Source organism: Cebus imitator, unplaced genomic scaffold, assembly GCF_001604975.1.
Source record: "Cebus imitator isolate Cc_AM_T3 unplaced genomic scaffold, Cebus_imitator-1.0 Scaffold162, whole genome shotgun sequence".
Classification (NCBI taxonomy): Eukaryota; Metazoa; Chordata; class Mammalia; order Primates; family Cebidae; genus Cebus; species Cebus imitator.
In genome coordinates this window covers 930632-955965 of record NW_016107477.1, presented here as the reverse complement: position 1 = coordinate 955965, position 25334 = coordinate 930632, and the positions used below count along the sequence as shown (strand labels likewise).

At 38.3% G+C, this 25334-nt stretch overlaps 1 protein-coding gene across 2 annotated transcripts in view; it reads left to right on the top strand.

The window, feature by feature from the left end:
* The window catches only part of L3MBTL4 (L3MBTL histone methyl-lysine binding protein 4), a 461506-nt gene that overhangs the window by 321835 nt on the left and 114337 nt on the right, over positions 1 to 25334 (top strand). For both annotated transcript variants that reach the window (XM_017543913.2, XM_037744036.1), the window contains one exon: positions 6177 to 6247. In XM_017543913.2, the coding sequence (XP_017399402.1) occupies positions 6177 to 6247 (71 nt within the window). The remainder of the gene's footprint in view (positions 1 to 6176; positions 6248 to 25334) is intronic.

Here is a 25334-nt window from a genome sequence, read left to right as displayed (position 1 = left end):
CTACAGTCCCCTGTTTCCTAAATGAATGAATAGTTATGCCAAACATTATTAAATAACCCATGAGTGCCTCGCTAGGTCTTCAAATTATTTTTCTGAGCTGATTCTCATACCGAATTTTAAAATTTATTCTAAATCTCTGGGTTTCTGGAATCCTGCCTTGGCTCAGGCTCTCGGTGACTAAATGCCACAGAACAGTGTGTCCTACAATGTCCAGAGCTCCTTGCATAGAGGAAATATTAGTGTTCCCGCACCCCAGAAAAACAAAACCTTGCTGCCTGAGCACCAGCAAGCAATTTTCTCATGTATATTCTTAACCTGGCTTTAAAATAATTATTGCTCATTCATTGTAAAGAGAGAAGTTGGGACTTCAACATGATCTTTTTTCTCACTATTATGGCAGTACTTGCTTATTATGGGAAAAGAAAAAGTACAGTTGAGTAGAAAGAAAAAATTAAAAACATAAATAATAGCTACACTTTTTTCTATCAAACAGCATAGCATATAGAGGTTTGGGAAAATGTAAGAATATGTCCACCTTAATAATTCCAGTAAGAAATTATTCCAGTAAGTTTTAAGAAATTAAGAATTTCTCATTCTTCACTCCTAACTCTGATGCTGCATACTTAGGTCACTAGGGTTAACAGATTGCCACCTGCTCTCTACCTTTTTGGTGTTTGTGTGTGCACATGTGGATGTAGATATATGTATTAGTCTATTTTCATATTGTTATGAAGAACTGCCTGAGACTGGGTAATTGATAAAGGAAAGAAGTTTAATTGACTCACAGTTCAGCATGGCTGGGGAGGCCGCAGAAAACTCACAATCATGGTGGAAGGCAAAGAGGAAGCAAGGCACCTTCTTCACAGGATGGCAGGAAGGAGAATGAACATAGGAGGAACTACCAAACACTAATAAAACCATCAGATCTATGAGGACTCACTATCACGAGGACAGCATGCAGCAACTGCCCCCATGATTTAGTTACCTGCACCTGGTCTCTCCCTTGACACATGGGGATTATGATGATTACAATTCAAGATGAGATTTGGGTGGGAATGCAAAGTCTAACCATATCAATGTACATTCACTCTTTTAAAATGATTTATATTAACATTTTACGAATCAGCAATGTGTTTTATTTCATTTAACAATATGTCGTGGATAAACTGCCATATCAACACAAAAGACCCAATGCGTTATTTTTAACTACTGCATCCTATTCCATAGTGTAGGCATACTATAACTCATTCAACCATTTCCCTAACGGCCATGGTTTCCAGTATTTCTCCTCTTGTAAATAATGCTGCAGTAAACATTTTCATATGGATATTATAGATCTTATTATTTGCTGATGATTTTTACTGCCATATTTTAAAAGGGTTCATTACTTCTTATGTATAAACTCAGCATATTGTATGAATCCTTCAGATTGATAGAGTCTCACAGGTCCTTGGTCCATTTTGCTTGACTATGAGTAAATAAATTGACATATTCAAATCTACATATATGCATGGGAACATAGAAAGCTTGTGCAGGCCCCATAATTTGTCCCAGCTCCACATCTTACCTCATCACACACCACACCCCATCACTAATTCTCCGCACCCCACCCACCCTCCACCTGCAGTGGCCCTCTCTGCATTTCCTATGATAAAATTTGTTTTGAGGCCAAGTTCAAACTCTTCTCCTGGAGGCCTTTTCTAATATCTCCCACCTTGTATGCAGAAAATGTCCTCCTGCTGTATGATCACATAGCACATTCTCTGTCTCTCTGATGTAGCCCTTTCTGGGTCTGCTTTGTGCAGAATCTGCCCTTGTACAAGTCTGCATCCCCTAATAGGTTATGAATGTTTTGGTGGTAGAAACCATCTTGGCTGAATGCAACACCCGCAGGCAGGAAAACCTCAGAGAAATGTCCACTGAGTTTCAAGAATTTGCCTAAAAAGTCAGAGCCCAGTGTCTGCCTTTTAAGCCTTAAGTTATAACTAAACAGTTATTGTGGCAGTTGGGGGAGCAGCTTCCCAGATAAGACAATCACATGTTTTGTGTGTGTTTTTGAAGTTACGGACTTTTTCTTCTCCTTCTTTCTTCTTTCTTCTTTCTATTTCTCCTTCTTCTTCTTCTTCTTTCTTCTTTCTTCTTTCTTCTCCTTCCTTCCTTCCTTCCTTCCTCCCTTCCTTCCTTCCTTCCTTTCTTTCTCCTTCTTTCTTTCTTTCTCCTTCTTTTCTTTTCTTTCTTTCTTTCTTTCTTTCTTTCTTTCTTTCTTTCTTTCTTTCTTTCTTTCTTTCTTTTTTTTTCTTTCTTTCTTCTTTCTTCTTCCTCCTCTTCTTCTTCCTCTTCTTCCTCCTCCTCCTCCTCCAGGGGTCAATGAGCTTTATTTTTGTAAAGAGCCAAACGGTAAATACTTTAGGTGTGGCCAGCTATAGGGTCTCTGCTACAACTAGTCAATTCAACCATCATAGTGAAAGCAGCCCTAGACAATAAGTGGAGGAGTGAGTGTGGCTGTGCTCTAGTGAAACTTTGTTTACAAAAACAAGCAACGGGCAGAATTTGACTCACGGGGCATAGTTTGAGAACTGTCATTCTAGAAGGTGTGTAGGTACAGTTAGACTAACTGGAACTAAATTCAAATCCTAGTTCTTCTATTTATTATGCAACTTTGAGCAAGCTTCTTAACCTGTCTTTTTGAACACATAAATAGAAGATTAATATTTCCTCCTTCATGTTAGGCATCTAGTTCAGGGCTTAGCACTTAATGAGCCCAGAAATGATAGCCACTAGTATTGTCTTGTTAAGGGGAATGGAAGCCTAGAAAGAGGGTCAGAGGGGGCCAGGCATGGTGGTGCATGCCTGTAATCCCAGCACTTTGGGGCCAAGGCGAGTGGATCACCTGAGGCCAGGGGTTCGAGACCAGCCTGACTAACACGGTGAATTTCCATCTCTACCAAATACGAAAAAGGAAAAAAAAAAAAAAAAAGAAATAGCCAAGTGTGATGGCACATGCCTGCAACTCCAGCTACTTAGGAGACTGAGGCAGGAGAGTTGCTTGAACCCAGGAGGTGGAGGTTGCAGTGAGCTGAGATTGTGCTATTGCACTCCACCCTGGGCAACAAGAGCAAAACTTGGTCTCAAAAAAAAGAAAAGAAAAGAAAAGAAAGAAAGAAAGTGGGTCAGAGAACATGCAGGTCCCTTCATCCAACTGGAAGTAGAAAATCCTAAGTAAAGAGCACTTTGAAAAACAATGGATAGCAGAGACTCTTGGGGACAGTGACAGCTTTTGCCTTTAGGTCATGTGCACCTCTTTATAGAATCAATCGGGTATAAGCAGATACACAGGTCTCTTGACACTTGCCACAGCAACAGCAATGTTATTAATAAAATACTTGGAAGATTGTTTAGGATGCCTGGAGCTATTATGACTACATAAAAGATGGGCCAGGCTTGGGGAGGAATAATTGGTGAAACAGTAGTACATCCCTGGAGATTGAGACAGACATTGAGACTGTTTTAACTAAAACACAAATGAAATATTAATCTTTGGCTCCTGACTGGCCTAGTCATTTCCAAACATGTCTACTGGCTGTATGCAGTGGATTCTTTTGAGATGCACACTCCTCTGTGGCTTTTCCCACTGCCCACAAGATGAAGCCCACATCCTCGAGAACCCATGCAAGGCCCTCCATGGCTGGCTTCAGCTTGTTCTGTCAAGCTGCCTTTCCTCTCATGGTGCTTCAGCCACATAAGTCAATTAGCTTATTCAGGTCCTCAAAACACTTCCCCCTCCCACGTTACTTATGCTCATTCTATTCAACCTTAATTCTACAGACCTTTAGAAACTCACTAGTCACCCCCATCTCCATTCTCTGAAGACCCCACTGGCCCAGCACCAGTCACAGGCTCTGCCTGTGACTTCCCTTTATCCATGCCTTCCATAAATAATCAGTAAACCTTACATTATTGGAAGGTGATGTAAAGCAGAAGGAAATCTGGATTTGGAGTCCAAAGACTTGAGATTGAACTTCATTTTGGCTCCATTAAGACCTGATTTTGGCTCCATTATCGACCCATTGTGTGTCCAAGATGGGGCAGGTTGTTGAATGTTTCTGAGCCCAGTCTCTCAACTTGTAACACAAGAGTGCTGTCCCAACCTCCTAGAGTTTTTGCGAGAATGAAATGTGAAATTAAAAGGCTAGGAGTCCTTAGTAGGTACCTACCTCCTGGGATTTCCTAGGAAATGCTAACTGAATCTGAACTGTTCACAGCGTTTGGCTTGGCATAAGCTCACTAGTGATGTAATCATTTGAAAGCAAGACTGTACTGAAATATTATTAATTACAATACTTCACATCTTTTAAAAAAACAAAACTCAATAAATTTATTTATTTTAAAATGTTTTTTAAAATGCCCATCAAAGTTTTACATGTGACAGAATGGCTTCTATTTTTTAACTTTGTAAGAGAGAAGCAAGATCTTGATTAGCATATATTGCAGAAGGGTGCTTTAAGATGGCTTGAAAATCAACTCGAAGTTTCATAAAATTGGTAAAATTGAGGGGAAAATACCTACAGATTTGCCCAAAAACATGTAAGCAGAGCTAAAATTGTTCTTGCCCCCGCCCCAAATTATTCTTTGCAAAATGGCTGCACTGCACTGCTTAGTGCCTGTACTGTGCCTCCCAGCGTCCCGTTTGACTGTGCTCTCTGCCAGAAACCCACTGCTTACATTTTAGCCGCCTTTCTATAGTTTACATTCTCTCCTACAAGAATGTGCATATCAAAGCATGATACAGGAAAGAAAAAGAATGTAAACAAATCCCGATGATACGTATGTTGAACATAACGAAAATTACGCATACTGAATTGATGAGAATATTTTACACATTTTATGCATGTCTATGATGCATAAGCATTTTTACATTGGTTTTTAACATGTGATTTCACTATTTGCTCTGAACAACCCAATGAGGCAAGTACTGTGTCCATTTAACAGATTAAAAGCTAAGACTGAGCATTTAAGTATTCACTCTGGATCACAAACCTAGGGGCTGCATCCTAGGCATGAACCCAGGTTTTTGCGCACTGAATGTACTGTCTCTGCATTGCCCCCCCAGGTGATTTAAGTACATGTGCTCAGTATGCTCCACAGTAGCCTTGTAGGACCTATGGGAAAGTCCGAAGTTGAGAGTTCAATAGAAATTTTCTCAGTTTCTTGACTTTTTGATAAAAAGTCTTGATGATTGAGACATATCTAACTGATAGAATGTTTCTGCCATGATATACTTCTGTAAACATACAAATAAACATATAGATAAAATTATCTCAAATTCTGTAAGTCATTTAGGTTTCTATGTAGGGTTTTGGTAACTGAATCAGTTTCCTCATCTAACACAGAAATGAAAACAGTACTTCCATGACCAAGTCGAAGGCTTGTCAGTGAAAATAAGATGAGAGACTTGCCGTTCAAATATAATAAGAAAATACAGGTGCAAAGCAAGATAAAAATTTTCATTGAAGCCATAAACATGTACAAATAAATTACTTGATTATCTCACAAGCCTACACTACCTAAAATTAATTACTGGCTAATTAGCAACCCTGGAAAAGTTTTATTGTAGAAACTTCCATATTCATTATAAAGTGTGAGCCTCAAGTTTTAATGAAGTTCCATGATGAAAAAATGACAAAATTAGGCCGTGCTACATACTGCAGCATTTTAAAAGTTAATTAATTCCCTGACATTCAGCAATGTAACTAAATTACTTTATACAGTTGTTTGAGCACTGTGTCTATAATCTTCTGATTAAAATAATGAGCCCCAAAATCATCAGTGGCAATTATTATTTACTCACTGACCATCCCGTCACCCACCATCCTGCTAGCTCCTCCTCAGAATCTGAAGAGATTATTCTCCAGAGAGTTTTAGAAACTTTTTGCTGTGGCAGAATGAGGGGGAAAAAGCCTTTTAAATTTCAGGGTTCAAAGTCAGAGTTTCTGAACAGAAGTGTGTTTTTAAAATCTTAAACTGAAGAAAAATTCTAACAAGGCTCGCTGCAGCAAAATACCTGCCGATTCACTATTGTTTATCCTGCGGTTTCTGTTTAAATTTGTGCTGCTATCATGATTTATTCCTACCTCACAGGATAATGAATCTAGATTTTATTTCTGTTCTTTGCCCAGACTTGTACAGCAGGCAAAGTGTTTGAAAATCAAAGGAAAAGAAGATATTGACTTGGATAATCTCTTCAGAGGTAAAAAAAAAAAAAAAAAAAGCAAAAACACAGAATATACTTTTTGTTATGCAGAATGTCTTGTTTGTTTGTTTGGTTTTATCCTTCCAGCAGGGAATGGTGGAAAAAGCCTGACTAGAAGTCACAAGAGACTTGTGTTCTAGTTCCTGCCCTGTGAATGAGTTCCATCACTGCACTAACTCAAATCTTAATTTTCTCCTTCTAAAAGTAAAAGGACTGGACTCTATCCTCTCTGTGATCCCTGATAGGAAAATGTAACCCCACAGAAGTTAGAGTTTCAGTGGTTGAATCTCCCTCTGCTATCTGTAGAGGCCATGGAGGGAAACCAGGAGTGTCTCCCTGCACTTGATAAGGTGGGAGACTGTGAGATGCACCTCATTAATAAGAAAGGCATCAGAGCTGAGGAATCTGTTGGAGTCTAGGAAGAAGAATTGCTTGTGTTCTTTTAGTTATGTTTCTTTCCAATGAAGGCTCAATATAGACAGAATTTTGAGGTTAGATTATATTGTAGCAAGCTAAGGAATCAGTTTCCCCTGGACTGTGTTTTGATTTAGTCAGATGTAAACACTGATAATTTCTTACTAGTATCCCACCTGCATCCTTGGTAGCTCTGTACATTTGTATCTCCCAGAAGATGTAGGAGATCTGTCTGCCTTCTAGAGGAAAGGAATATTGCTGAGCTTTCTGCTGACCTGGTGGAAGTCCAGTGAATTAGCACACTGTGCTGGACTGCGCCATTTCCAGTTACCTATTGGACTTAAGAGAAAGGGTGCTTGGCAGTGATTGAACAAAAGGGCCAGGTCTTTGAGCAGTGCTGAGCTGCTCACCGCAGGCAGAGACGGAGCTCTTGCTTGTGTTGAAAAAACTGGATTTCATCTCGGCCACAGAAAGCCTTTTCCTCAGAAGAGAGAGGGCAGTTGAATTACTTTGGATTCGCTGTGCAGCTACATGTTCCCCCCTCATCAGAAGAATTTCTATCTAACATAACCAGAGCTCAAGCTTACTTTAAATAAAATAAGTCACTGATATTTCAAAAACTGTTCCATACAAATGTTCTCATCTGTCTTACCAAGGCTTCATTCTGTAAACGACATGTTTTGGAACCATGTAAGAAGCCTTAAAAAATGTGCCAGTGTTTTAATTCATAGTTTGACACTTTTGAAAATATCTCCACAGAGTAATTATGTATATGTTCTTGTTCAAACAGATACAAAATTTTGTAGTTCTTATCGTAAATGTAGTAATGAAGATCATCCCTACAAAAATAGAAAATGTCATAGCAAAATACATTTGCATACTGTGAAAGATGAAATCTCTTCCAAGTTGCTCAAAATGCACTTGTTCTTTTCTGCATCATGTATAAGACGTTTATACCCATATGCTTTTATTTATTCATGCATTTACTGTGCTCTTTAATTTAAACATATCCGTTTCCTCTCAGCGGAGGTCTGTGCTATCAGATATGGCATTTATGTCCGAAGAACATGCAGTGGGAGGAGCAGTCTACCTTAGGTGGATCACACAGCCGCCTGTGGATTCAGACCACTGTATGTTGGGGAAGTGCAGGCGGGGTCCATTTCATCCCATGGAAATTGGCAGGCTGTGGTTAGCGCCTGCTTTCTAGTCTAGCCTTTTGTCACCCAAAGTACCTCTTCCTTGTATGTTTGGGGTCCCCCACACGTAGGCCACAGACCCGTCTGTGGCCTGTTAGGCACTGGGCTGCCTAGCAGGAGGTGAGCAGAGGGCAGGCGAGGGAGCAAAGCTTCATCTGTATTTACAGCTGCTCTCTGTTGCTCACATTATCACCTGAGGTCCGCCTCCTGTCAGAGCAGCTGCAGCATGATTCCCATAGGAACACAAGCACTATTGCGACCTGCACATGTGTGGGATCTAGGTTGTGCACTCATTATGAGAATCTATTGCCTGATGATCTGTCACTATCTCCCATCATCCCCAAATGGGACTGTCTAGTTGCAGGAAAATAAGCTTAGGGCTCCCACTGATTCTACATGATGGTAAGTTGTATAATTATTTCATTATCTATTACAATGTCATGATAACAGAAATAAAGTGCACAATAAATGTAATGCACTTGAATCATCCAGAAACCATCCCCCACCCCTAGTCTGGAAAAAACTGTCTTCCCCGAAACCAGTTCCTGGTGCCACGGAAGGCTGGGAACTGCTGTACTGTGGGACTAATCCCCATTATTATAAAGTTCATGTGCTTTGGTTCCAACCTGGATCAGACAAAATAATGAAAATAAATATGTTCTTACAGTCACATTAAATGATTATTTAATATTTTCTTTTATTTTTCTTAAGCCTATAAATCTGAGCATAATGTCTAGTATCCATGCCCTTCCTTTTCTTTTCCGTTTTTTTTTTTTTTTTTTTTAATTTTTTTTTTTTTTTTTTTTTTTTTTTTTTTTTTTTTTTTTTTTTTTTTTTTTTTTGCTCTGTCACCCAGGCTGAAGTGCAATGGCCCAATCTCGGCTTACTGCAATCTCTGCCTCCAGGTTCAAGTGATTCTCCTGTTTCAGCCTCCTGAGTAGCTATAATTACAGGCATGTGCCACCATACCCACCTAATTTTTTGTAGTTTAGTATAGATAGTGTTTCACTGTGTTGCCCAGGCTGGTCTAGAATTCTTGAGCTCAGGTAATCCACCTGCCTTGGCCTCCTACAGTGGTGCTGGGATTACAGGTGTGAGCCACCGGCCGGTTTCCTTTTTTTTTTTTTTTTTAGTTCTGGGCATTGATTTGAATGAGTGACTTCTTCATTCATCAGGAGTTATTTATTTATTTAATTTATTTTTGAGACAAAGTCTCTCTCTGTCACCCAAGCTGGAGTGCAGTGGCATAATCTTGACTCACTGCAACCTCCACCTCCTGGGCCCAAGAGATTCTCCTGCCTCAGACTCCCAAGTAGCTGGGATTATAGGTGCATGCCACCATGCCCAGCTAATTTTTGTATTTTTAGTAGAGTCAGGGTTTCACTCTGTTAGCCAGGCTGGTCTTGAACTCCAGACCTCATGATCTGCCCACCTTGGCCTCCCGAAGTGCTGGAATCACAAGCATGAGTCATTGCATCTGGCCAGAAGTCTTTTATTTTTTAAGGAAAATGGGCTAAAATTTGTTCTGTATTTCTTCTATGAGGGGAGGTTGTATACACTGGATTTTTGGAAATTGTATACACACATGTGCATGCACACAGATTCTGTTTTTTTCTTGGGCATGTTTTCCATTTTATTCGAAAAACTTCTTTACTCACCCTATATAGACTTGGCATATGTAATAAAAATATTTTAAAGACTACCCATTATTTTCAAGTATAATTCTTAGATAGTGAGCCTCTTTTATCAATATGTAAGTGTATATAACAACAACAATATATAAACAAGATTGGATAAATGTATATAACAACAACAATATATAAACATAAGATTGGATGATTAGAAATTTTAATTACTCTGTAATGATAAAAATCAGCTGAGGAAAGCATGCTTATGTTAGAAGGATGGTTGTGCATAACAGGAGTAGGTTGAAATTTGTCTTACTAATCTAAGGTTTACAGATAAGCTTATTGAGTGTCACTTCTATGACATGACAAGTGATAATTATTCTTTGTGCCTTTTGTGAAGTAAAATAATGCATGAACATAGCGTTTATGTGTTTGGCGACACTGCAAGTCCCTTCTCCAGGACAGAGCTAGGCGTCTGTGTGTTTTGGGTTGTTTCTTTGCTTAGAGAATAGGACAGAACCTGCTCCCTGAGCACAAGCTGAGGGAGGCAGCTTAAAGTGTATTTGCATTCATGAGGAAGGATCTGACCATCCAGATCCTCTGTCCTCTCCTCCTTTAGACACTCCTTGGTCCCTCAAAGAGATGTCACTCTCCTGGCCACTGCATTGTACCGCCTGTGAGACACCTTTGGAATTGTAGAAAGTTCAGTTGAAAGTTGTTATTTTTTAAATATTTATTATTTTGGTCTCAAACCTATAACTAATGCCCATTTTAAAACAACAACAACATAATTTCATAAATTGAAAAATAAAAATTCAAAGAGATAAGCATTGTTAATAAATCCTTAATGGATTTATTTTGGTTATAATAATTAACATTTTTTTTTTTACCAGTGAAGAATCATGTTATATTTGGTGATCTACAATTAGCTGTTTCCCCCCTCACTTACTGATATATTGTGATTACCTTTCTACGTCAGTACATATACATCTTCCAAGTTCTTTCCATTTCAAGTAAAAGTTTTAGCCAAGTACACAGAGATCAGACCCATTTAATCATTACTAAGGCCAAGAAACATAACCTAACCAGAAGTTCACTTCATGCTCCCAACCCCTATCATTCCTTTGCCAGGGTAACTATTCTGATTTTGCTCACTCCCAGTTACTTTTACTCTGTCTCCAAAATTTTGTAAATGGAATCGTATGTTATGTACACTTTTATGTCTGACTTCTTTTGCTGACATTGTTTATAATATTCATTCAAATCATAGCTTGCTTATTCTCATTGCAACATAGTATTCAATTGTGTGAAGACACTATAATTTATCCATTGTAAGGTTGGTTGTTTTCAATTTTGCAAGCTTTCCACTAGGAACATTCTAGTATGTGATTTGGTAGATATGTGTATCCATTTTTGTAGAGTAAATATCTATGAGGGGAATTTCTGGGCAGTTGGGTTTGCATAAATTCAACTTCAGGAGCTAGTGTCAAATACATTTACAAAATGGTTGTACCAGGACGTTCCTGCCAGCACAGTATGGAAATTGCAGGTGCTCTACATCTTTGCCAGTAGTTACTATTTGCCAGCCTCTTTTGTTGTAGCCATTCTTTTGGGCTTACAGTGGTATTTAATTATGCTTTAATTTTGGTTTCCCTGAGGCCTAATGAGCTTGAACATATTTTCGTGTTTATTGGCTGTTTGAATATCCTCTTATGAAGTATCTTTCTCATTTGTTTTTTACATTGTCTTTTTCTTACTGATATGTAGGAGTTCTTTGGATCAGTATATGAATTCACTGTTGTATAGAATTATTACACGTATCTACTCCTGTCTATCATTTGCCTTGTCACTCTCTTAATGATGCTTTGTGATGAATGCAAATTTCAGATTTTAATATAGTCCATCAATTCTCTCTATTTTGATTAATGCTTTTAGAGTACTATTTACAATTTTTGTCAACTACATGTTCAGGGGATATTCTGCTGATTTTTATTCTAGAATATTTATTGTTCTTATCTTTCACACTTAGATCTACCATGTACCTGAAACTGATTTTATTCATGGTTTAACATAGGGGTGAAGATGCACTTTTTTCTGTGAATATTCAGTTGACCCAGCACCATTTACTAAAAAGTCATTTCCCTATTGCTCAGTAGTAGCACAAGTAGTGCCTACTTGTCATAAATCAAGTAACCATATATGTATGGGCCTGTTTCTGGACTCTGTTCTGTTCCGTTGTTCTACTTGGCTATTCTTGTGCCAATCCTATGATATCTTAATTACCATAACTTTATATAGTAAATTCTGATAGCTAAGAATGTCGCTCCTCCACTTTTGTTCTTTTTCTTTGAGGTTTCCCTAACTATTCTTGTTCCTTTACATTTCTTATCAGCTTGTGCACTTACACACACACATGATACAAACGACTCTGATTTTAATTAGAATTGCATTGAATGTATAGATTTATCTCAGGCGAATTGGCATCTTCTAATTCATGAGCATGATCATCCTTCCATTTAATTAGGTATTCTTTAATACCTAATTGACACTTGATGTAGTTTTTTATAATGCGTGATGTAGTTTTTTATAGTAGATTGAGGAAATTGCCTCCATTTCAGTTTTTCTTTTTGTGAATGTTACTGAATTTTATCAAATGCTTTTTCTGCTTGTATAGAGATGATCATGTGAATTTTCTCTTTTATTCTTTTAATGTGCTGAATTATATTAAAATGGTTTCCAAGGAAATTTTTAATTGAAATATATCATAAATTTGGAAAATGTAAAAATGATACTGTATTGCTCAATGAATTTGAAAAAACAAACATCCATGCACCAGCACCCAGATCAAGAAAGAACCATTGTCTTTACTTGTGTAGGTAGGCCTCACTTTGCACGCTTCTAATATGAATGAATTTCAGTTACTATCATTTAGTTAAATAACATCAGTCCCCTAACAATATAGCCAGGCTTCATTTACCAAGGTACGTTAACTGTGAATGATTGATTGCACAAAGCACTGGTTCCTTAGTCTACAAATCATTACATAAATAACAGCTCTCATCATCATCGGTGAACAATAGTGTTACCTCTTTCAAAGTCTCTTGGTGATTGGTCATAGCATTGACCAATCAGTGTTGTTCAGTTCACACTCTGGCAACGTGACAGTCAAGTATATAGTCAAGTATATATGTAGCCTGCTTGTCACCCAGTAATAAACCCACATAACATTTTACAAAACTGGACACTCCAGAGAGGGCATTGGCCAACAAATATGAAAGTACAGCAAAGAAAGGAAGGGATAACACTAGAGTGAAATTCTAACCAAATGTAAACATATTCTAAGGAAAAATAGCCAATCGTAGAAATGCTGACCCTTCCTCCATTCAAGATTCTAGACATGCAACCAGGGAACTTAGTGACAACAAGTTCATTGACATAAGTGAAGAAAGGAGTTGTGATGAACAGCATGAAGATGTTCCACAGAAAGTGATTTTGGCAAAAAAAATCCTTCACATTAAAGGAACTCTCAGAGGTATTTCACAACATTGCAAGTGCAAAGGATAAAACATTAGAAGTGAATCTAACTTAAACTTAGAAATATGACAATTTACCAAGGAATGGAAAAGATGCTCACTTCATTTCACAGTTACAGGACAAAAAGAAAGCAAACACTCCTCTGAAAACTCTTGATGAGTTTTTTGTTTTTGTTTTTTTTTTTTTTAATAAAGAAACAAAACACTTTATCTCAATGTATTAAATGTTATAAGCCACAGCATATTAATTAAATGTTACTTTTACTAGTTTTAAATTTTCCCTAAATATTTATGATGGACAATAAAAGAGTTGTCAATGTTTTGACCAAAAATTTGTGAAGGTCATGAAAAAAGAATTGGTGTTTTCCCATTGATTATTAAGCACAGTTCGTATGACTTCAGCTTGTATTGTCAATTTTATAGCCCCTGACTACCATGCCAAGTGAGAATTATCTTCATTTTATTAAGGACTGTTTCAAATATGTCCCTAGGAGAAGCTGATCTGTAATTTTCCTTCTTATAATGTCTTCATCATGTTTTGGTATTCCCTCTTTCCAGTATCACCAAGAGTTTATGTAAGATTCACAACATTTCTTTTTTAGCTGTTCAGATTAATTCACCAGGAACTCTGTCTGAGCCTAATAATTTTTTTATATTAAGAGAATTTTAGTTGTAGATTCAATTTCTTTAATAGATTGAGGACTTCAGATTTTTTAAATTTCTTCTTGTGTTAATTTTTCTAAGAATTTGTGTATTTCATTTAAATTTTCAAGTCTGTTGCTATAGAGTTGTATATAATATCCTCTGATGAGCCTTCTAGTATCTGCAGATTCTATAGTTATGTCCCTTTTTCATTCCTGAAATTGATGTTTATGTACTTTCGTGTTCTCTCTCTCTCACTTTCTTTCTTACTCTCTCTTGGTTTTTGCCTCTGTCCTCTCTCTTTCAATTAATCCTACTAAAGGTTTAGTCATCTTTACAATGGACCAATTTTTGGCTGTGTTGATTTTCTCTAGTGTGCATTTGTTTACTCTGTTATTAATTTCTGCTATTATATTTCTGCCTTCCTGCCTTCTGCTCTCTTTGGGTTTAATTTACTGTCATTTTTCTAACTTCTTTAAATTATTACTTAGATCATTTGTTTTTAAATATATTTTAATATATGTACCTAAAGCTATATTAATGCTAATTTAAGCATAGCTTTCCCTGCATTCCGTGAGTTTTAATTTGTCAAATTTCATAATCATTTAATTAAAATATTTTCTCATTTACATTGCTTTTCTTTTATATGTGGGTTGAAGAACTATACTGATTCATTTCCAGATATTTGGGGAATCAATAATAAAATCAATAACAAAAAGATATTTGTGTTATCCACTGTGGATATTTAAAAAAAGATATTTTATTCCACTGTGGTCAGAGAGCATACTCTGAGCAATTGTTAATCATACTGTTAGATCTTTATTATTTTTACTGATACATTTTTTCCTGCTTGTTCATTTGACTCCTGAAAAAAAAAATATGTTAAAGTCCTCTACTATGATTGTGATATTATCTGGTTTTCCTTTTATTATACATATTTTTAGGCTATATTACTAGGCTCATGTAAAATTAGAACATTAGAATATTCCTAATCAATTGACTCGTCAACATTTTGAAATATATCTTTTATTTCTCCAAATGCTTCTTGCATTTAGGTTTACTTTGCCTGATATTAGCAGTATTATTCTGATTAGTGTTTGTATGTTATATTTATTTCTGTCCTTTTACATGCTCCGTAATTGTCCTTATATTTAATATGACACTTCTAAGTAGCATGCGATTTTTCCTTCCTTCCTTCCTTCCTTCCTTCCTTCCTTCCTTCCTTCCTTCCTTCCTTCCTTCCTTCCTTCTTCCTTCCTTCCTTCTTTCCTTCTTTCTTTCTTTCTTTTTTTTTTTTTGATGGGGTCCAGAACACTGTAACCTTGGTCTCGCAGACTCAAGCAATCCCCTTACCTCAGCCTTTCAAAGTGCTGGTATTACAGGTGTGAGGTACTGCACGCAGTCGAGACAGTAGTCTCTTAGTTGAAGTATTTAATACATTTACATCTAATGTTAATACTGTTAAGTTGGATTTATGGCTACCACCTTTTTTTTTTTTTTTTTTTTGACAGAGTCTCACTCTGTCTCCCAATCTAAAGTACGGTGGTACGAACCCAGCTCACTGCAACCTCCACCTCCTGGGTTTAAGCAATTCTGGTGCCTCAGCCTCCCTAGTAGCTGGGATTACAGGTGTGAACCATCATACCCAGCTAATTTTTGTGTTTTTAATAGAGAAAGGGTTTCACCATGTTGGCCAGGCTGGTCTTGAACTCCTGGCCACAGTGATCTCCCCACCTTGACCTCCCAAAGTGCTGGGTAACATGTATGAGCCACCATGCCCAGCCTATTGCTACCATCTTTGTAATTGTTTTCTATTTTTCTCAGTAGTTTTTATTCAATTTTATATTTTTACTTTATCATTTTAAACCAAAATTCATGAGTATACTGTTTTCCTTTTACTCATTTATTTATCCATTTTTAATATTCTCTTAGTAGATGTCCTAGCTACTACAAAATGCATCTTTATCTTTATATGGAATCATTTTTCCTTTATCTGAAAAATTATCTTTTGCATTTCACTTATAGTATCTTCTAGTTATTTTTTTAATTTTAATTTTAGATAGGGTTTCACTCTGTCACCCAGGCTGGAGTGCAGTGGTGTGATCACAGCTCACTGTAGCCTCAACCTCCTGGGCTCAAGTGATTCTCCCACCTGGGCCTACAGGTATGTGCCACCACACCTGACTAATTATTGTTCTTGAGTTTTTGTTTTTGTTTTTTGTTTTTTTTGTAAAGATGAGGTTTCACTGTGTTGCTCATGCTGGTCTTGAACTCCTGGGTTCAAACAATCTGCCCGCCTTGATCTCCCAAAATCAAGGGATTACACACTTGAGCCACCATGCCTAGCCTAGCTGATTTTTTTTTAAGTAAGATTTTCTTTATCTAGAAATGTCCTACTTTTTCCCCAAATGTTTGAAGAATATTTTACAGGTTATAGAATTCTAGATTGGCAGTTCATTTTTTGGAAGCTTCAAATATAATAATCCATTAGCTTCTGACTTCTATTATTTCTCCCAAGAAGTTAGCTGTAACTTTATTGTGTCTTTTTGAAAGAAGTATGGCTTGGAGTGTGTCACATTTTATCTGATTATTTATAAGATTTTTCTGTTGTCTTTTGTTTTTAGCAGTTTTACTGTGAAGTGCCTTATATTTGTCTCTTTAGGATTTATAGTACTTAAGTCTGTGGGTATATGGCATTTTATCACTTTGAAAAATTTGACAATTATCTCCTCAAATATTGTTTATGCTCCATTCTCTCTCATTTTCCCTATTGAGACTCCGTCTACAAATGTATTAGACTTTCTTATTTGTATGTCTTAAGAGCCCTTTTTTTTGTTGTACTTTAGGTTCTGGGGTACATGTGCAGATCATGCAGAATTGTTGCATAAGTACATACATGGAAGGTGGTCTGCTGCCTCCATCCCCGACACCTATATCTGGTATTTCTCCCCATGTTATCTCTCCCTAACCTCCCCAACCCCTGCTGTCCCTCTCCCAGCCCCCCAAAACAGACCCCAGTGTGTGATGCTCCTCTCGCTGTGTCCATGTGTTCTAATTGTCCAACACCCACCTATGAGTGAGAGCTTGCGGTGTTTGATTTTCTGTTCTTGTGTCAGTTAGCTGAGAATGATGGTTTCCAGGTTCATCCATGTCCCTACAATGGACATTTATCATTTTTAATGGCTGTATAGTATTCCATGGCATATATGTGCCACAGTTTCCTTGTCCAGTCTATCATCGATGGGCATTTGGGTTGGTTCCAGGTCTTTGCTATTGTAAACAGTGCCGCAATGAACATACGTGTGCATACGTCTTTATAATAGAATGATTTATAATCCTTTGGGCATATACCCAGTAATCAGATTGGTGGGTCAAATGGAATTTCTATGTCTAGGTCTTTGAGGAATCACTACACTACATCAGTGGTGACATCCCCATTATAGTTTTTTTCTTGCGTCTACTTGATTCTCTCTTTTCTTTTTTTGATAATCTAGCTAGTGGCCTATCTGTTTTGTTGATCTTTTCAAAAAACCAGCTCCTGAATTTATAGATTTTTTGGAAGGGTTTTTTGTGTCTCTATCTCCTTCAGTTCTGTTCTGGTCTTAGTTATTTCTTGCCTCTGCTAGCTTTTGAAGTTTTTTAATCTTGCTTCTCTAGCTCTTTCAATTTTGACTATAGGGTATAGATTTTAGATCTTTTCTTTCTTCTCATGTGAGCATTTATTGCTATAAATTTCCCTCTAGATAGTGCTTTAAATGTGTCCCAGAGATTCTGGTATGTTGTGTCTTTGTTCTCATTGGTTTTGAAGAACATCTTTATTTCTGCCTTCATTTCATTGTTTATCCATCAACATTCAGGAGCCAGTTGTTCAGTTTCCATGATGTTGTGTGGTTCTGAGTTAGTTTCTTAATCCTGAGTTCTAATTTGGTTTCACTGTGGTCTGAAAGACTGTTTGTTATGATTGCTGTTCTTTTGCATTTGCTGAGGAGTGATTTACTTCCAATTATGTGGTCAGTTTTAGAGTAGGTGTGATGTGGTGCTGAGAAGAATGTATATTCTGTGGATTTGGGATGGAGATTTCTGTAGATGTGTATTAGGTCCACTTAGTCCAGATCTGAGTTCAAGTCCTGGATATCCTTGTTAATTTTCTGTCTCATTGATCTGTCTAATATTTACAGTACAGTGTTAAAGTCTCCCACTATTATTATGTGGGAGTCTAAGTCTTTGTAGGTCGTTAAGAACTTGCTTTGTGTATCTGGGTGATCCTGTATTGGGTGCATATATATTTAGGATCATTAGCTCTTCTTGTTGCATTGATCCTTTTACCATTATGTAATGTCCTTCTTTGTCTCTTTTAATCTTTGTTGGTTTAAAGTCTTATTTTATTAGAGACTATGATTGCAACTCCTGCTTTTTTTTTTCTCTCTCTCCATTTGCTTGGTCAATCTTCCTGCATCCCTTTATTTTGAGCCATTGTGTGTCCTTGCATGTGAGATGAATTTCCTCACATGCAAGGACACACAATGGCTCAAAATAAAACCCCTCATGAGACGATGGGTCTTGACTTTTTATCCAATTTGCCAGTCTGTGTATTTTGTTTGGGGCATTTAGCCCATTTACATTTAAGGTTAATATTGTTATGTGTGAATTTGATCCTGCCATTTTTATGCTAGCTGGCTGTTTTGTGGATCAGTTGACACAGTTTCTTCATTGTGTTGATGGTCTTTACCATTTGGTATGTTTTTGGAGTGGCTGGTAATGGTTGTTCCTTTCCAGGTTTAGTGCTTCTTTCAGGAGCTCTTGTAAGGCAGGCCTGGTGGTGACCAAATCTTTCAGCAATTGCTTGTGCATAAAGGATTTTATTTCTCCTTTGCTTATGAAGCTTAGGTTGGCTGGATACGAAATTCTAGTTTGAAAGATCTTTTCTTTAAGGATGTTGAATATTGGCCCCCACTCTCATCTGGCTTGTACGGTTTCTGCTGAGAAATCTGCTGTGAGTTTGATAGGCTTCCCTTTGTGGATTACCCGACCTTTCTCCCTGGCTACCCTTAGCATGTTTTCCTTCATTTCAACCCTGGTGAATCTGAAGATTATGTGCCTTGGGGTTGCTCTTCTTGAAGAATATCTTTGTGGTGTTCACTGTATTTTGTGGACTTGAATGTTGGCCTGCCTTGCTAGGTTGGGGAAGTTCTCCTGGATAATATCCCGAAGAGCGTTTTCCAGCTTGGATTCATTCTCTCTGTCACATTCAGGTACACCTATCATATGTAGATTAGGTCTTTTCACATAATCCCGTTTTTCTTGGTAGCTTTGTTCATTTCTTTTCACTCTTTTTTCTCTGATCTTGCCTTCTCATTTTATTTCATTGTGTTGATCTTCAGTCTCTGATATTTTTTCTTCTGCTCAGTCGATTTGGCCATAGAAACTTGTGTGTGCTTCATGAAGTTCTTGTGCTGTGTTTTTCAGCTCCATCAAGTCCTTTATGTTCTTCTCTAAGCTGGTTATTCTGGTTAGCATTTTGTCTAACCTTTTTTCAAGGTTCTTAGTTTCTTTGCATTGGGTTAGAACATGTTCTTTTAGCTCAGAGAAGTTTGTTGTGACCTATCTTCTGAAGCCTGTTTCTGTCAATTCATCAGACTCATTCTCCATCCAGCTTTGTTCCCTTGCTGGTGAGGAGTTGTGATCCCTTGGAGGAGGAGAGGCGTTCTGGTTTTGGGTGTTTTCATCCTTTTTACACTGGTTTCTTCCCATCTTTGTGGATTTATCTACCTGTGGTCTTTGCAGTTGGTGACTTTTGGATGGGTTCTCTGACTGGGCGTCCTTTTTGTTGATGATGAAGTTATTTCTTTCTGTTTTTTAGTTTTCTTTCTAACAGTCGGGCCCCTCTGCTGTAGGACTGCTGGAGGTCCACTCTGGACCCTACTTGCTTGGGAATCACCACTGAGGCTGCAGAACAGTAAGGGTTTTTGCCAGTTTCTTCTTCTGTTCTTTGTCCCAGGAGGGTACTGCCAGACATCAGCCAGAGCTCTCCTTTATGAGGTGCCTTTTTGGATATACAGGGGTTGGGGATCCACTTGAGGAGACAGTCTGTCCCTTATAGGAGCTCAAGTGCTGAGATGTGAGCTCCATTGTTTCATTCATAGCTGCTGGGCAGGTACATTTAAGTCTGCTTCAGCGGAACTCATAACTGCTTCTTTTCCCAGGTGCTGTTTCCTGGGAAGATGGGGCATTATTTATAAGTTCCTGACATGTTGCTGCCTTTTTTCAGAGATTCCCTGCCCAGCAGGGAGGTAGTTTAGTCACAGTCTGCCAGCAGAGGCGTTGCTGAGCTGCTGCAGGCTCTGCCCAGCTGCTGTATAAATTTCTTTGTGGTTTTGTTTACAGAGGTAGAATTAGAACTGCCTCGGTAATGGTGGTCAGCCTCAGTAATGGCAGACAACCTCTGTAATCGTGGAGTGCCTCAGTAATGGCGGACTGCCTCGTAATGGTGGACTGCCTCAGTAATGGTGGACTGCCTTGGTAATGGAAGATGCCCTTCCCCCCACAGAGTTGGACCGTCCTGGGTGCAGCTGTGCTTGCTGCAAAACTCTTAATCCAGAGTGTTTCAGATTGCAGGTCTTTGTTGGGGTGGGACCCACAGAGCCAGATCACCTGGCTCCCTGCTTTCAGCCCCTTCTTTTTCAGTTGAATGGGCAGTTCTGTCTCACAGGCATTCCAGGCACCATTTGAAACGACTGCCCATATTTGTGTGAGTTTTTGTGCAGAAACCCACAGATCCAGCTGAAACAGCTGTGCTGGAAACTCATGGCACTTTTCAGCCAGGAGTCTCTTGGTCTGTGTGTGGTAAAAACTGTGGGAGAAGCACAGCATGTAACCGGAGTGCTGGAGTGGATAGAAGAGCCCCCGCTGGTCTCTGTTGGGTAGGGAGGGTGGTCCTCCAGGGATTGCACTTCCTGGGTGAGACATCACTCTACACTGCCTCAGCTCACCCTTCTTGGGCTACACACTGTGCAAACAGTCCCTTTGAGATGCACCTGGTACCTCGTTTGGAAATGCAGTGATCACTCACCCTCTACATTGCTCTTGCTGAGGACTGCACTCCAGAGCTGTCCTATTTGGCCATCTTGGATCTCCCCACCAAAAGTTCTTTTCTTTATTTCCCCTCCTGTTTGTGCTACATGCTTCAGCCTGTATATTTTTCTAGTGGCTTGTTTTTAAGATCAGTAATTCTCTCTTCAGCTGTCTCCAAACTGGTATTACACCCATGTAATTAATTTTTAATTAAATTATTATATATTTCTTAGTTTAGCAATTTGATTTTAATACATCTTAGTTCTTGAGTAAAATTCTCTATCTTGCCATCATTTCTTAAACACATTAGTCACAGCTATTAATTATTTGCCTTAAACACCAGTATCTGAATGATCTTTGCATTTGTTAGTGGAGCACCGAGTGAGTGAAATCAGCCTCACTGACTGCATGGGAGCTGGGTGAGGTTTATTGCTGCCTGCTGCTCCCCCTTCCCTTTGTGAACTCTTCTGTGCAGCAGAGGCAGTTATACTCCCTTCTGAAACATTAGCCCAGTGGCCTGAGAACCACTTCCCAACCCTCACAGTCGCCACAGCTAGCCCAGCTCAAGAAGAGTTGGGGCACAGACTGCCTAACCCTGTCCTCACTTGGTTGTACCCCTCCACCCACCCTGGTAGCTTAACACAAAGGACATAAACTTTGGGGAGCTTTATAGCCCTGCCTATCACTAGAGAAACAAACTTTCCCACAGCACTTAAGCTTAAATCTCATTGCTACTACTGCAGCTGGGTGCTCTTTTACAAATGCCACCTCCTGGCAGGAGGCCATCCAGCACAGTCCATTAAGCACTTCTAGGTAGAATGTGCCCAGGAAGGAGAAAATTGCTATGTGACCTCAGCTATCACCGCTGTGTACAACACCCTGACTAATCAGAGGTCCTGAGCCTGTCCATGTGACAAGTTTACACAATTGTAACTATCATTTGAGAAACCCAGCACACTAAGCCTATCTCCAACCAAGAAGTCTCACAGAGTGTATGTAACTCCCTGCCAGCTCCATCAGAGATGGTGCTGCTATACACTGCTGGGAGACATCATGAAGACTTAGTTCACATTTCTGGATCCCTTGCAGACATTCCCCAGTACCAGCTCAAAGTCTGGTAGATCCACTGGGTATATACACCTAGAAAAGCAATAAAATTACTGTGGTCTGGGTTTCTGGAAGTCCCATTCCCCATTCCTAGGGAAAGGGGGAGAGCATCACATCAAAGGAACATCATGGGAAAAAGAATCTGAATGGCAGGTCTTGAGTCCCAGATTTTTCTACTAGTGGGATGTTTCTTACAGCGAAGACACAATTGCAATGCTAGGTACAATAGGGAAAGTCTACATCTCTACCCCAACAATCAGGAAGCAGCTCTGATTATAAAGGGGTTTTGAAAGGGGGTCCTTGTTCCTCACTGGTATACTATTGCACACACAGCTGGGGCTTCTCCCACAGGAATGCAGTGTAGATTCACGTATAGACAGCCTTCCAGGAACAATTTGGGGTGATGGCATCGCTGCAGAAGGAGCACTCCTCCGATTCAGGCTTGCAGAGTCACAGCTTCTCTCTACTTGGAACATCAACATTCCTACAGAAGAAAAGAGGTACTCATTTAATCTAAATAGCTGGAATACTGGGATAGGAAGGTAGACAGATTTTCTGCTGGCCTGGCAGTGGAGCTTAGGTAGCTTCTACCCTTCACCCTGATAAAATCTCAGTACATCTAATTTAGAGCTCCCCTGGGTGCCTTTATCAAGGCTGGGACCTCTGCCCACCATTAGGTATTACATCTACCCACCTCTTTAGCTACCACCAATGCCTACCCCAGGGATACCTCCCCTGCTGGACTGAAGCCTGAATCATCAACTCAGTAAATAAAATACTGGAAAATATTAAGTAAATAAAAAAGTTTACACCATGGGAGAATGAGATAAACTTCAAGAGATCTTTGCCATTCCAGCCCCATAGGAGACAGTGAACTTGCTCACAGGCCAAATGCATAACTACTGCCACCAGCATCTGGGAAAGCCAGCACACCAAAACTCTGTATAACTAAGGAACTCCTACAGAGTCTTCCCCACTAAAAGCATCAATACTCAAATTAGGCTATAATAAACTATAAACATCAAAGTGAGATCCTTAAGAGGGAAAAGAAGAAATTAAAGAAAAGACACAGTCAAATCAAAAATAAATTTAAGAACAATTTGAAGAAATATTCTACCAAATGAGAAGGAACCAGAAAAGTAATTCTGGTAATGTGACAAAATGGGGTTCTACAACATCCCCAAGAAATCACACTGGCTCCCCAGCAATGGATCCAAACCAAGATGAAATCTTTGAAATACTAGATAAAGAATTCAGAAGGTTGCTTATTAAATTACTCCAGAAGATAGTAGAGAAAGGTGAAAAGTAACATAAAGAAATTTAAAAAATGATTTAGGAAATTTTCCACAGCGACTGATATCATAAAGTAATACCAATCAGAACTTCTAGAAATGAAAGGCACACTTAGGTAAATACAATGGAAAAGTTTCCTCAACAGACTAGAAGTACAAGAAAGAATCTCAGAGCTCAAAGATCAGGCTTTTGAATTAACCCAGTCAAAGATTAAAAAAAAAAAAGGATCTCAAGAAATGAATAAAGTGTCCAAGAAATATGGGATTTTCTTGGATACTTTAAATGGCCAAACCTAAGAATAATTGGCGCTCTTGAGGAAAAAGAGAAGCCTGAAAGTTTAGAAAACTTATTTGAGGGAATAATTGAGGAAAACTTCCTTGGCCTTGGTAGAGATCTGTATGCCCAAATATAGGAAGCTCAAAGAACTGGGAAATTCATTGCAAAAACATCATCACCAAGGCACATAGTCATCAGGCTATCTAAAGTCTACATGAAGGAATGAGTTTTAAGAGCTCTGAGGCAAAAGCACAGGTGACCTATAAAAGAAAACCTGTCCAACTAACAGCATATTTCTCGGCAGAAACCCTGCAAGCCAGAAGGGACTCTATCTTTAGCTTCCTTAAGCAAAATAATTGTAAGCCAAGAATTTTGCACCCAAAAAAACTAAGCTTCATAAATGAAGGAGAGATAAAATCTTGCTCAAACAAATGCTGACAAACAAATATCCACCAAAATAGAACTTCCTTAAAACATAAATTTCACAAAGCATAAATAACACAATAAAAAAAACAAAGTATCTAGGCAACATCTAATATGATCACTAGAACAGTACCTCACATCTCAATAATAATGCTGAATGTAAATGCTCTAAATGCTCCACTTAAAAGACACAGAATGACAGAATGCATAAAAAACCATCAGCCAAATATCTGTTGTCTTCAAGAGACCCACCTAGCCACATAAGTAGTCACAGAAACTTAAAGTGAAGGGGTGGAAAAAATATTCTATGCAATCAGAAACCAAAAGTGAGCAGGAGGAGCTATTCTTATATCAGACAAAACAGACTTTAAAACAACAACAGTTAAAAAAAAAAAAGACAGTTAAAAAAAAGAATAACACTACATAATGATGAAAGGATTAGTCCAACAAGAAAATGTTACAATCCTAAATTTATATGCACCTAACACTGGAGCTCCCATATTTATAAAATAATTACTACTAGACACAAGAAATAAGGTAGGTAGCAACACAGTAATAGTGAGGTACTTTTAATACTTCACTGACAGCACTGGATCATCAAGACAGAAAGTCAACAGAGAAACAGTAGACTTAAACTATATCCTAGAACAAATGGACTAACTGGTGTTTACAGAAAATTCTCCCCAAATACAGAATATACATTCTGTTCATCAGCACATGGAACATTATCCAAGGTGGACCATATGATAGACTATAAAACAAGTCTCAATAAATTTTAAAGAATTGAAATCATAACAAGGGTCTTCTTAGACCACAATGGAATAAAACTGGAAATCAACTCTAAAAGGAACTTTCAAAACTATACAAATACATGAAAGTTAAATAATTTGCTCTTAAATAGTTTTTGGGTTAACAATGAAATCAGGGTCTAAATTAGAAAATTCTTGGAAATGAATGACAATAATGACAGAAATTATCAAAGCCTTTGGTATACAGTAAAAGCAGCACTAAGAGGAAAGTTCACAGCGTTAAATGTGCACATCAAAAAGCCTGAAAAAAAAATTGACAACCTAATATCAATCCTCAAGAAATTAGAGAAAGAAGAACAAATTAAACCCCAGAAGAAGAAAAGAAATATTAATGATCAGAGCAGAACTAAATGAAATTGAAACAAAAAGAACATTACAAAAGATAAATAAAAAGCTGATTCTTTGAAAAGATAAACAAATTTGAAAGTCCATTAACCAAGAAAAGAAAAGAAGATCTATATAACCTCAATTATTCAATAGAAATGAGGCCGGGCACAGTGGCTCATGCATGTAATTCCAGCACTTTGGGAGGCTGAGGTGGGTGAATCACAAGGTCAAGAGATCAAGACCATCCTGGCCATAATGGTGAAATCCCATCTCTACTAAAAATTTTAAAAAATTAGCCTGGCTTGGTGGCACATGCCTGTAATCCCAGCTTCTCAGGAGGCTGAGGCAGGAGAATTGCTTGAACC